At 41.4% G+C, this 14,321-nt stretch overlaps 1 protein-coding gene across 2 annotated transcripts in view; it reads right to left on the bottom strand.

Moving 5' to 3' along the window:
- The window catches only part of LOC121288057 (transformation/transcription domain-associated protein), a 211,960-nt gene that overhangs the window by 42,892 nt on the left and 154,747 nt on the right, over positions 1-14,321 (bottom strand). For both annotated transcript variants that reach the window (XM_041206337.1, XM_041206336.1), the window contains exons 61-64: positions 13,990-14,090; positions 4,777-4,978; positions 3,424-3,588; positions 257-347 (exon numbers count right to left, since the gene is read on the bottom strand). In XM_041206337.1, coding sequence (XP_041062271.1) covers positions 257-347; positions 3,424-3,588; positions 4,777-4,978; positions 13,990-14,090 — 559 coding nt within the window. The remainder of the gene's footprint in view (positions 1-256; positions 348-3,423; positions 3,589-4,776; positions 4,979-13,989; positions 14,091-14,321) is intronic.

The following is a 14,321-nucleotide window of genomic DNA, read 5'->3' on the forward strand; positions in this document are numbered from 1 at the left end:
AGAGAATTGAAAGACCACAAAGAAATGAAGGATTGAAAGGATTCTGTGGTACGTAGTGGATAGTTTGGAACTGCTGAACTATGACCTCCACTTACAGTTTGCCCCTGGACCAATAGCAACACCACCTCCAGGATAGCGTGGACCTAAGAACTTCTTACCCAGAATGTCCAACTGCTGTGATAACCCCTGTTGCTATAACAGCTGGCTTGGGGACCAGATAAAAGCAGCTAAAAGTCTCCATTGGCCAAAGCCTTACCACTTTTGTAACGTTCTCGCTGCTCAATCTTCAGGGTTAAATATAGCGTCCTGATTGGGAAATAGACAGCCTGAGGGAACACTCTTCCAACCTTAAAACACAAAAAGAATACGGGCGTTGAGTTGTGCCCAAAATAATGCCATTTTATCTTAACTCTTGGCAGCATCTCAAGTGCTTTGTAAACAATGGCACTGATGTAGGCAAAAGCACTTTGCACACAGCACATTACACCAAAATGAAATGACCAACTTATTTTCCTACTAAGAATTGCAAAATGAAAAAGGATCAAAATCCATCTAGCTCACCTTCTATCATTCTGGTAGTCACGAGTTGTTGACTAATCACAGCAATCAATCTGCATAATCAATCTGTCTACAACAGACCCAGAACCCCCTCCATGAGGCAAGGAAAACTCCCAGTTGTTGGGAGGCTTTGGGAACCATATGTCCAAAGTCACCTGTTAGATTGGCTGTTAGACTGGTGATGTTGGTTGAATGAGGAACAGTGGTCAGGGGAATCAGGAGATTCCCAAAGCGGTGTCATGGATCTCTGACATCCAAATGAGGAAAGGAGGTTTGGCCTTAGTCTGAGAAACAACACCTTTACATGCCACATTTCCTCAAAACTGCACCAGAAATTTCAGCCAATATCAAGCACCAAGTCCAGGAGGGAGACTTGAACCTACAGTCACCCTGACATGGGTAACTGCCCACTAAGTTGACCTAACATTTTAGAGACATACTTTGCAATTCACAATCAATAAAGACAGGCACCCAATAAGTGATATATAATTTATGACAAGCTGATAGAAAGAAATGAGACTGAAAAGACCCACTTACAACCAAGCAATAAAACACACAAGTATCCTCTTAGGGTTTATTATATCTATTATACTTCAAATACTGTATTGTCAAATGATAGTTGTACAGAGGAAAGACTTCTTTTAGTTGGACCAGCAAAAGTGGGGAATGAAAGCATGACAATAAGATAAAAGCAAAATACAGCAGATGCTGGAAATCTGAAATAAAAACAGAAAATGCTGGAAAAACTCAGCAGGTCTGGCAGCATCAGTGGAGAGAGAAACAGTTAACATTTAGAGTCTGTACGACCCTTCATCAGAGCTCTGAAGAGTCATATGGACTCGAAATGTTAACTGTTTCTCTCTCTCCACAGATGCTGCCAGACCTGCTGAACTTTTCCAGCATTTTCTGCTTTTATTTATATTATATATAATATTATAAAAGCATGACTATACTTGCTTAACTATTTCACTCCCTGTACTTAGGAAATAAAAGACTGGATAGACTTGCTAACAAGCATCAGGATTTGCTGTGATACAAAATGGAGCTTGTAGAGGTTTATTGGTGGATAGCCCTTTGTGCTAATCACTAACTAGCTAGATATGACAGCCCAGGAAGGTCAGTGTGTGGAATATGAGACACAGAACTGGGCAGGTGTTTGGGAGAGTGAGTGATTGAGCAGTATTAATTTTGGGGGCTTGTCAGATGGGCAGTATAGTTTTTTTGTAATCTTGTCCTTTCCTATGTTACTAACTATACAGCATTTAATTATCATACTGTTTCTGAAATTGCATGCAGAGACAACAATTTCAGCGATGTGTTTTATTACTCTGTACCTTCTAAGTTGTATTTATGCCTTCGATAATGGCATTACAAAATAGCAAAAAGTGCTTGAATGTGTGATTGGCGATTAATTGGTGAAACCCAGCTATCATATTTCTGCACAACTTAATACATGCATAAAACCTGTGCCAGCACAGCATTCATGCAGATAATTGAGGGGGAAAATACATACACATAATGACATCAACCAGTCTTTAAATTAGGCTACAATTCCCAATGGACCCAAAACGACATGCTGGCTTTGCCAATTATAGTATAATCTTACACAATGTGAATGCAGGAATGAAGGTGAGAAGTAGCCACTTAATGTAAAAAGATCTAATTTGCAAAACAAGCTGAGGATTGCTAATTAAATGCTGAATAGGCTTTACAGTTTTTGTGCATTAGAGTTTTCACCCCCCTTGCAAGAATGAACATAAACATGAGTTAGACACTTCCGATATATAACATAGAAATCAATAGGGGGAGGCCACTCGAGCCTGTTCCACTATTAGATTAGATCATAGCTGATCTGTATCTCAACTCAATGTATTCTTGGTTCCATATCCCTTAATACATTTGCCTAACAAAAATACAGGAATCCCAGTTTTGAAATTTTTGGAAGAGCTCTATGGGGGAAGAGTTCCAGATTTCCACTACCCTTTCTTCCTGACATGACCCCTGAAAGGCTGTGTCCCATTCTTCTGGACTCTCTCTTTCAGAGGGGACAATTTCTCTCTATCTACCCGATCAAATCCTTTAATTATCTAAAACACTTCAATTAATTGCCTCTTAATCTTCCAAATGCGAGGGAATACAAATCTAGTCTAAGCAACATACAAGCTTAGTTTATGCAATATGTGACACCACCTACCTTACCTATTTAACAAATTCAACAGTTTAGAAGCCTTTCTTTTAAGCCACTTTCTAACACTCCTATTCTTCAATCTGATGTCCTTCATTAGATTGTTCAATGTGTCAAAGTCATTTAACAGGAAAGTGGAAACAGTATAAACATTCACACTATTTTTCTATAATCCATAGTTTCAGTAACTTGCAGCTTAGTTATGCAACTAAACTGCCCTCTGAAATGGCCTAGCTAATCATTCAGTTCAAGGGCAATTAGGGACAGGCAACAACGCCCTGCCAGCGACACCCAGCCCCCATGAAAAAATAAAACAAATTAAAATACTGGTACAATTTTGCAGTACACATATTTATGTAGAACTGGCCCTTTACATTAATGAAGTTCTGGTGTTAAATTGTTTATACAGATACATTCAGTATAGAAGAGGGAGTCAAGCATTATCGGGGGCAGGGAGGAAAGTGGAGTTCTGGGCACAATCTGAGCAGCCATGATCTTATTGAATGGTGGAGGAGGCTTGAGGGGCCAAATGGCCTGCTCCTGCTCCTATTTCTTACATTCTTGTTCTGTGAATGAGGCAAATTTAATAATAACTACCTTAATCTGTGAGTCAGAAGGCTTTCCTTATTTATTCATGATAACCCAAAGCTCAGTATTAACTTTTGCAAGCACATACATACTTGGCTGATGAGGTTGAGAAGGAGTTTGCCCTCTGAGCCAACTAAGCATGTCAAAAGTTGAGGAATCCAGGCCAGCCACTGGATGGGTGGCACTCCAATGCAGTACTTGTCCACTGCATCTGCCAGTGTGTTCTTTTCATCATCAAAACTCAGTAGCCAAAGGACCTGGGAAACAAAGGTGAAAGTTAACATTTTGCTATCTGAGGGTTATGCCCACACCAAAAAAAAGTTACAGTCAAGTCAGCTCCACAATGCCAGTGTTGTACTGTGCAATGCAGTGTGCAGCATATGCAGTGCATCTGGTCCTCCCAAACTGCACATTTTTGATTCTTATACACTTGGCCTTGCCATAACCTACTGCTGAGCAGATAAGATGGCATGCAGCAATTTAGTATCTATACCATTTTAGCCTAAGACTTACAGAAATAGAAATATTGTATAGAAAATAAAATCCAATGTGTCAAATAGTGTGTAGCATGCAGCTGAATACAACACAAACATCAAGAAATCAAATTTGGAATTTCCACAACACCGGGATAATGTGTAATATGAGATTTTAACAGGTGATTTGAACCTGAATGCTTTTCTTTAAGCTAAGCTTAATGGCTGATTCAGCCTGGAAGGGATTCTCATGCAGAGGTGATAAACAGGTAAACAGAATAGGTCAGGTAAAACCCTTAGTGCACAAAGAAATTCAGTTAACTTTATATTTAATCCCAACTATAAGCACTAACCCCTCTTTGACAGGAATGCTGTCAAGGTAGAATTAAGAATGGTACAGTGCCTGAGGTGGTCACTGAGTCTGCTGCAGCTCTTTCAAAGAGCAATCCTGTTAGTCCTACTTCTCCACTCTTTCCCAATACCCCTGCATTTTTTCTCCTTCAAGCATTTATACAATTCTCTTTTGAAGGCTACTATTGAAACTGTTTTCACTGCCCTATCAAGCAGTGCATTCCAAATCTTAACCACATACTGTATAAAATGATTTTCCTGGGTGTTTTGGCAATCACCTTAAAACTATGCCCTCTCATAATCGACCCTTCAACGACTGGAAACTGTTTATCTTTATTTACTCCATCTAAACCCCTCAGGATGTTAAACACCTCTGTAAAATCTCTTTTTAGCCTTCTCTGCTCCAAGGAGAATAACCCCACCTTCTCCAGTCTTTCCATGTAACTGTACTTCCTCATCCCTGGAACCATTCTAGTAAATCTCTGCTCCAAAGCCCTGGATATAGTTCCAGATTTGGGTACAATAACATGGCCAGAAGGTGCGACATTTTTTTGTGCATCACGCTTAATGTTGATATTCAAGAGTTTCACTGAATATTGGCCTCCGTGTTGTAGTCCTCACCTTGGCAAGATACTTCCTTGACTTGCTCTCATTCTGGTGGCGACAGGCGTGCAGGTAGCAGGTGATGGCAGATACACCAAGGTGAAGCTGTCTTTCTTTGACAAAGATGTTCTCCAGATAGTCACCCCACATTGCCCAGGCTTTCACCAATACGTCGTGCATTTGGACAGCTGCGGAAAATGCTTTGTTGGCTTCCTCAGATCTACGTAACAGAAAAATAACAGCATGTAAAATATTAACAGCATATAAAAGCATTAAGAATTCCAATTCCATGCCACTATTTTGAAGTGCAGCAGGGGAGTTCTCCCCGATATCCTGGCTAATATTTATTGCTCAACCAACATCTATATAAAAAAAATGATTATTTGGTCATTATCACAAAGCTGTTTGTGTGAGCTTCCTGTACACAAATTAGCTGCTGCATTTCCTGTATTACAACAATGACTTCATTGCAAAATTACTTTATTGGCTGTCAAGCACTATGGTCATGAAAGGTGCAATATTAATGCTGGTCTTTCTGCCCTTTCTTTAATATAGCAGACTAACTCGCCATTAACCTCCATTCCATTAGATTTCTGAGATTCATAAGCTGTTTCAGTTCTGTGCTCAGAGTTTATGGCTTGGATTTTTGAGTCGGCAAGCAGGGGCAGGCCCGACACGCCAGCGTATAAAATGACGCGCAATGACGTTGGGTGTGTCCCCCGTCATCGCATTGTCTCACGATGTTTTGTTCAGCGGGCACGCACCAGAGACAGCTGTGCGCCCGCAGATAACCGACAGGCCTATTAAGGCCATCAACGAATTAATTAATGTCATTGTTTTACGCTGCCCAACCAGCCTTAAGGTTGGCGGGCAGGCAAAAAGGCCAAGCGGCCTTCACGTTTTTTGGTAAACCTCATCCACGAGTAGGATGAGGTTTCCTAAAGCTTTTCTGAATTAAATAAAAATGTTCTGAAATATAAAAACATGTCCCATCTCATGTGACACAGTCACACGAAGGGAGGTTTAATTAAATTTTCAATCCATTCACTTATTTATTTCATAAGTGCTTCAATCTCCGAGGCAGTTCCATGCCTCAGGGAGATGAAGCGCTCTTTCATGCACATGTGCAAAAGAGCGCTGGCCCCGGCTCTCCCTCCTCCCCCCGTCCACACAGGTAGCACCACTCCCGTCTAACTGGCCCGCCTGGGTAAAATGGCGGCGTGGACCATCACAGGAGGTGGTCAGCTCCACGAACACCCACGCCCGCTCCCGAGCCCGCCCAACGCAGGAAAAATTCAGCCTATGGCATTACACAAATATGCAATTATGTTGCAACTCACTGGCATAGACATGTAACTATTTGCACAATTTTGATTCAAACATAATTTTTTCCCTAATTATGCATTCCCATCAGATCACTACAAAGGTTGCCGGTACATCTCTTCTGTGCTGGGATACATCACTGGCAACGTGCCGCATATAGTGTTCATGGCTCTCAAAAGGCCTACAATTCACAAGTCAATGACTTATGACAGACTTTCACACAAGTTAAATAACCTTATTACACAGACTTTGATGCACTATTCAATCATCCTGCATGTGATCAGAAGCACAAAATCCAGGCCATAAAGTAATAGTTAAATCTTAATTTTTACTCATGCTGCAGTTAAACACACTGTGCAGTGGAAATATTACTAGTACACATATAACTGTTAGTTCAAATTCAACTACCGCAGGACCCATTACGTACACAGCACTTTTTCCATAAGTGCTGCATAAATTCTCTCATGCAAGCATGCCATTTTTTGACAAACAAATTACGCACTCACTTGAATTCAGCTGCTGAGAAAATTCAAGATGCCCAATAAGCTACATTGGAACAGTAAAGGCGCATGCAATGTAACGACTACAAGTGCACAGGAGCTCAGATGACAAGATGTATTTGATTAATTTCTGTGCATTCCTAGGTGCATAAATTCTTATGATCTCTGTATCCAGTGCCCTACTTAACACACCTAGGACACCGGAAAATAAGTTACAGCAAAGATAGTTAGGTAGGAAGAAGTAAACTTAACAATGTTTGCTACATTAAAGGCTTATGGGAGCATAAACGCCAGCATGGACCTGTTGGTCAAATGACCATTTTCTATGCTTAAATAATTTTTCAAAAATAAAATTATGGAATAAAAGGGCACAGCTATTTAATGTTATTTTTCGTGCTTAGCTGTTACCTTAGGGCTATTACAATAGAACTTCTGCCAGCATTTGAGCAGTATTGTCTTCAAACCCCGCTACAAATTCTGTTCAATCGTCACCAACTCCCTGCAACTGTCTGAGGTTGAACTAGATCGTTTGCAACCCTGATGTCATTTTGATCCCGAGATGACCTTCTGACCACACCATCACTAAGATCACCTATTTCCAACTCCATTACATCACCTGACTCAATCACTGCCTCAATTCCAAGGCTGCTGAAACCCTCATCCATGTCTTTTGTTACCTCCAGATGTGACTACTCCAACACATTCCAATCTACCTTCTATAATCTTGAGGTCATCCAAAACTCTGCTGTCCGTGTCCTAGCTCACACCAAGTCCAGTTCACCCATCTCCCTTGTGCTCACTGACCTACTTGGCTCCTGGTTAAGCAACGCCTTGATTTTAAAATTCTTATCCTGGTTTACAAATCCCTATATGGCCCCACCCCTCCCATCTTGGTAACGTCCTCCAGTCCTAAAACCCTCTGAGATATCTGCGTTCCTCTAAATTAGGCCTTTTGGGCATTTCTGATTTTAATTGCTCCAATGTTGGAGGCCACGCCTTCAGCTGCAGAAGTCCCAAGGAAATTTGTAAAATCACAAAGCTTAAGCAAGCAGTAATTTCCACTGGGGTAGTTGGCAGTCTAAGGGTTAATATGTTTTTTGCAGGAAGTGAAATATTATTACTGTTGGATTATTAATGAGAAGCTGTCATGCTGCAAAGATATTGCTGGAATGGATCATGGTGTGCAGTGCAACATTTAATTGGTTCTCTTTGTAGAAAGGTTGTTTACTTAAATGTGAGTAAAATGCAAGCTGAATTACTTGTCAAACACAGTTTTAGTTATGAACTTCCAAACAATGTCACAAATGTCTGTGTGGCATCAAAACTGTAACAGATAATATCAATAAATAATCCCTTTCAATTGTGAAAGGAGGAAGAGGTTCACATGCTAGAAAGCTGTAGGCTAGTAAATTTGCAAAACGAAATCAGTAAAAACCGGAAACAGTAATCAACATGCATAACAGGAATATTAAAAAAACCTTCGGAAGTTAACCTATTTCCCTGAGGGAGCATTTTGTCTCTAGGTTTTACCAGGAAAGTCAATAATACTTGGAAAAGTAAAGTCAAAGAAACAAACAAGACAAATGAATTTTGCCGTTGGTGAGCAGAGGGCGGGGCCTGCTCGCCGACGCGCAAAATGACATGGGATGACATCAGGGGAACCCCCGACGTCATCCCGGCTCATTTAAATCTTCAGGAAGACGGGGACACAGCGAAATCAGTCTACCCGCCCGTAGGCTGCCCATGATGTGTCTAGTTTTCATACTATGCTGTAAGGGTGAATGAATGTTCAATGATACACCACTATGGAGGCTCAGCACTTCTGAAAATAACTGTGAAACTGCAGTCTTAAAGGTTACAGGACTGTGATTTTGTATCAAAGTTGCAAATCAAGGATATGCTGCCCACACAAAACTGACAGATGAATCATGCTCGCAAAGAAACCTTACATAAAGAAGCAGCCAGTACAAAATATGTTTGCTTGCATTAAACAGGTTGGGTCAGAGCCAGGGGGACAGTTATCCAAACAAGTCAGCTTAGTACCGGAATGCTAAATAGCTCAAGGGAGAGACTGTGTGGCATGAGGTGCTGGGAATTGTGCTGAAGAATGGGATCAACTGAATTTTGGATACTGAGCAGAGAAATTTGCTAAAAACTCTTTCAAGAGCACTCAGCCCTCTGCAGAAAATAACAATGACCAGGTCTTGGACCTACACAAAGGTGACTTTAAATTAAAACAGAATATCCTGGGTGATACACCAGTTCAGGTAGCATTGGTGGAGAGAGAAAAAGAGTCAACAGTTCAGGTCAATGAACTATCTGCAGAACTGGTCATTGACCACAAAATCTCTAATCCCACCTTTCTCTCTCCACAGATACTGCCTGAGTCCGAGTGATTCATTTTCTCATGAATTCCGTTTTATTTCATCCTTCCAGTATCCTCAAGAGTTTACTTTAGATTTAAAAGGTAATCTTAAGATTGCTGTATTTAAAAACATCAATGTGTTTGACATATAAATTACTCATTGAAGAGCTAAGTTCAATGATACAATGTGGGGAGAAAAGTAAAGCTGATGGGGTGGTGGGGAGTTACTACTTATACAAGGGGCACCCAATGTCAAAAATATTGGAAAAACAGGCAATTTGAAATTCTCGCTGGACAACTTAAGACCATTCAGAAGTGAATGGAAGATAGAAACACGTAACGTATTCTGGGCACAGCAGCTCAAGCAATTGACAGCTCAACACCCAAGCAAGGTTACAAATTTAAGCCCGAGGCTCTTGTTCAACGAAGCTTGTGCGCTTCAGTTGAATGAGTTTTGTCAGTTCCCAGCAGGAGTGTTAGATGAAGTGGAGTTAGAGGTACAAGGCTTTACACAGGGGGAAAGGGAGGGAAGGGAAGAAAAAAAGGTTAAAAAAGATATCATTGACTTGCCCTGCTTGGACTGTATCTCTCACTAAGTAAACTGGAAGATGCAACTTCAGCTTTAGTGAAAGGTTTTGCAGTCCAAATTCTTTCCTCGCCCCATGCTGGATTATGAGAGGTTGCAAACATATCCCAGGCTAGAAAATAAGAAAGCCCTCCCTCTTCAAACAACCCCTGTCCTACACAAATTGCTTTAATAATGATCAGGAGTGGCACTCAAGGTTGCCCAGAGTGTGCATGCGAGAAAGAGAAAAACAGAAAGCTATAAGTTATAGCAAGTCCAAAACAATTCTCTCTTAATAAACACACACTCAAATTAATTATAAATGGCAAATAGTGGAAATCCATCCCTTGGGAGTGATCCAGGGAGAGTCAGGTTTCAAAAACAAAACTGGCAAGAGACAGAGCAAGAGTTCCAGTCAGGGTTTCAAAAAAAAAAGGAGTGAGGACAGAGCGAGTGTTCCAGGAAGAGTCGAGGCTTCAAAAAAATAACTGGCACAAGGACAGAGCGAGAGTTAATTAACATTTTGTGTTTACTTAACTTCCAATTTCAGTGCAGTAAATAAATAATTTGATGTATGGCAGGGCTGCTCACACCGCGTGGGGACTCCAGGACGCTACCCATGTCCTGGGCAACTAGATGTGTAGAAAGTGCCACCAAATGCAAAAACTCGAGCTCTGTATCTTGAACCTCGAAGAGCAGTTGGTGTCACTGAGGTGTGTTCGTGAGGATGAGAACTATGCAGATAGCACGTTTCAGGAGGTGATCACCTCACAGCTTAAGTAAGAGCAGTCAGAGGAGGACTGGGTGGCCACCGGACAGACAAGAAAGACACGGAAGGTAGTGCAGCAGTCCCCTGAGGACATCTCACTTTCTAACAATGGGGGAGAGGGTTCCTCTGGAGAGAGCAGTGAGTCATGACTAGAGTGCCATGGGTGACTCAGCTGTGCAGGGAAGGAGGAGAAAAGGAGGAGGAGAGCAATAGTAGTATGGGATTCTATAGTTAGGGAACAGGCAGGCGCTTCTGTGGATGTGATTCCAAGATGGTATGTTGCCTCCGTGGTGCAAGAGTCATGGGTATCATCCAGCAGCTACAGAGCATTCTGAAGGGTGAAGGATGCATAGCCAGAGGTCATGGTCCACATTGGTACCAACAATATAGGTAGAAAAAGGGATGAGGTGCTGCAGGCCGAGTTCAGAGAGTTAGGAAAGAGGTTAGCGAGCAAGACCTCAAAGATAGTAATCTCCGGATTACTGCCAAGGCCATGTGCTAGTGAGTAGAGAAATAGGAAAATACATCAGATGAATGCATGGCTGCAGAGATAGTGCATGAGGGAGGGCTTCAGATTTCTGGGGCACTGGGACCGGTTCTGGGGAAAGTGGGATCTGTACAAGCCGATGGCCTACACCTGAACAGAACTGGGATGAATGCCCTTACAGTGAGATTTGCTAGTGTTGCCGGGGAGGGTTTAAACTAAATTGACAGGGAGATGGGAACCTGAGGGCAGATTCAGAGAGGACAAATTCAGAGCAGGGAGCAGGAGATGGAAAACTAGTGGGTGAGTCTGAAAGACAAAAGAAGCAAGGTTAAATAAAAGTGTAAGCACAAAAATTTGGCAGTGTTATAAGGTATATATTTAAATGCAAGGAATATAACAAACAAAGCCAATTAGCCGAGGGCACAGATAGACACATGACAATGACATAAAAACTTGGCTTAAAGAGTGGCAAAAACAGCAGCTCAATATCCCTGGAGATAGGGTTTACAGGCAGGATAGGGAGGGAGCTAAAAAAGGTGGGTGTATAACATTATTGGTTAAATAATCAATTACAGTCGTGAAGAAGGATGAGATACTAAATGAATCATCAAATGAGGCCATATGGGTTGAGCTCAGAAATAAAAAAAGGGGCAGCCATGCTACTAGAAGGGTGCTTTGGACTCCCAAATAATAAGAGGGAGATAGAAGAGTAAATACGTAGGTAAATTTCTGAGTGCAAAAACAATAGGGCAATAGCAGTTGGGGACTTCAACTATCCTAATATCAACTGGGATACGAACAGTGTGAATGCCGCAGAAGGCACAAAATTTTGAACTGCATTCAAGAGATCTTTTATAGCCAGCATGTAACAAGCTCATCTAGAAGGAGCATAATTCTAGATTAAGTCTCAGGAAATGAAATGGGCAAGTGGATGGAGTTAAAGTGGGAGATCATTTTGGAGATAGTGACCATAACACAGTTAGACTTAGCATAATTATGGAAAAGGATAAAGAAAGAACAGGAGCAAGAGTTCTACATTGGGGAAAGACAAAATTTACAAAGCAGAGAGGTAATCAGGTGAAAGTGGACTGGTTATAGCCACTTGAAGGGAAATCAGTGTCTGACCAGTGGGAGGCACTCAAAAGCAAGATTCTACAGGCACAGTGTAGACATGTTCTCACAAAGAAAAAGGGTGGTACTGCCAAATCTAGAACCCCCTGGTTATCTAGAAGCATACAGGAAAAGGTAAAGCAGAAAAAGAAAGCTGATGACAAATCACCAAAAAAATTAATACGTTCAGAAAGCCTAGAGTATAGAAAATACAGAGGTGAAGTAAAAATGGAAATCAGGATTGACAGGTAAAATCAAGGAAAACCCAAATATGTTTTAATCAGCATTTTAAGAGTAAGAGGATAACTAAGGAAAGGTAGGGCCTATCAAGTATGTATAAGGTAACTTATGCATTGATGCAGAAGGTGTGGGCAGGGTTCTTAATGAGCACTTTGTCTCTGTCTTCACAAAGGAGACGACTGACGCAGACATTCTAGTTAATGAGGAGTGTGAAACGTTAGACACAATAAGCAGAGCAAGACGGGATGCACTGGAGGGACTGACATCCTTGAAGGTAGATAAGTCATCAGGGTCGGATGGATTGTATCCCAGGTTGTTGAAGGAAACCTGGGAGGAAATAACGGGTGCCCTGAGGATCATTTTTCAATCCTCAATAGATACAGGCAAGGTACCAGATTTTTGGAGGCCGGTGAGCATTGTACCATTATATAAAATGGATGTGAGGGATAGGCCAAATAATTATAGGCCAATCAGACTGACTTCAGTGGTGGGCAAATTATTAGAATCAATTTTGAGAGCCAGGGTAAACTGTCACTTAGAAAGGAACGAATTAGTCAGGGATAGTCAGCATAATTTGTTGAGGAAAAGTCGTGTCTTACTAGCTTAATCGAATTTTGAAGAAATGACGAGCAGGATTGTTGAGGGTAGTGCAGTGGATGTGGTCTAAATGGATTTTAGTGAGGCATATGACAAAGTTTCACATGGCAGACTGGTGAGAAAAGTAAAAGCCTTTGGGCTACAGGTAAATGTGGCGAGTTGGATCTCAAATTGGCCCAGTGACATGAAACAAAGGGTAATGATTGATAGATGATTTTGCGAATGGAAAGCGGTTTCCAGTGGCATTCCAGAGAGCTCAGTATTGCGACCCTTGCTGTTTGTGGCATATATTAACGATTTTAACTTAAACGTGAGAGGCATGATTGAGACATTTGCAAATGACACAAAAATCAGCTATGTAGTTGATAGTGAAGAGAGCAGCTGTGGGCTCTTGCTTTGGTTGAGTGGGCGGAAAAGTGGCAAATGGAATTCAATCTGGAGAAGTGAGAGGTAGTGCATTCTATGAGGCCAAACAAAGCAAGGGAATACTCAATAAGAGGGAGGATATAGAGAGGGGTAGAAGAAGTGAGACACCTTGCAGTGCATGTCCACAGGTCCCTGAAGTGGCAGGACAGATAGATAAAGTGGTAAAGACGACATCTGGAATGCTTTCCTTTATTGCACAAGGTACAGAATACAAAAGCAGGGATGTAATGATGGAACTTATAAAATGCTGGTTAGGCCACAGCTGGAGCTTTGCATACAGTTCTGGTCACCACATTACAGGAAACACAACTGCTGAGAGGTGGTAGAGGAGATTTGCAAGAATGTCACCAGGGCTTGAAAATTGCAGATATGAGGAAAGATTAGGATTGTTTTTCCTAGAACAGAGGAGGCTGAGGGTTGACTTGATTGAGTTGCACAAAATTATGAAGGGTCTAGATAGAGTAGACAAGAAAGACTGGTTTTCCCTAATAGAGGGGTCAATTACCAAGGGGCACAGGTTTAAGGTGATTGATAGAAGGATTAGAGGGCATATCAGGAAAAACTTTTTCACCCAGAGATTGTTAAGTGTCTGGAATTCACTGCCAGGATTGGTGGTTGAGGTAGAAACCCTCAACTTATTTAAAAAGGTACCTGGAACTGCACCTGAAGTGCTGTAAGTTGCAAGGCTGTGGACCAGGTGCTGGAAAGTGGGATAAGAATGGGCACCTAGTTTTTCTAGCCAGCGCAGACATGAAGGGCTGAATGGCCTCTTTCTGTGTAGTACCATTTCCATTGTTCTATGGTTAATGACAAAACAAGTAGATCAAGTTGTGTCACATTGTTACATACTTATTAATCTGAGCAAGGAACATCCCTTTCAGTGCGTAGAATTCAGCTGTCATCTCCTTCGTGAAATACTTCAGATTTGTGGATTCAATAACTTCCAAACCCTGTGCGGAACAAAGTTGTAAATGAATATGTGATAAAATGATCTATTAATAAAATTCTGGCAAAGTAGTGTTTATAGAAAAGAGTAGTACAGGATCTCCAGATAGCCAAATTAGTGACTTTTGTTGATCAGGCTCTGAACAGCAGTTGCTATCTGACAGTTTTGTAACTCACCAGATGATCAATTATTCTTAATAAGTTATTGATTTTGTCGTGCAGTGATAGAAGCAACA

This window comes from Carcharodon carcharias, chromosome 15 (assembly GCF_017639515.1).
Source record: "Carcharodon carcharias isolate sCarCar2 chromosome 15, sCarCar2.pri, whole genome shotgun sequence".
NCBI lineage: Eukaryota > Metazoa > Chordata > Chondrichthyes > Lamniformes > Lamnidae > Carcharodon > Carcharodon carcharias.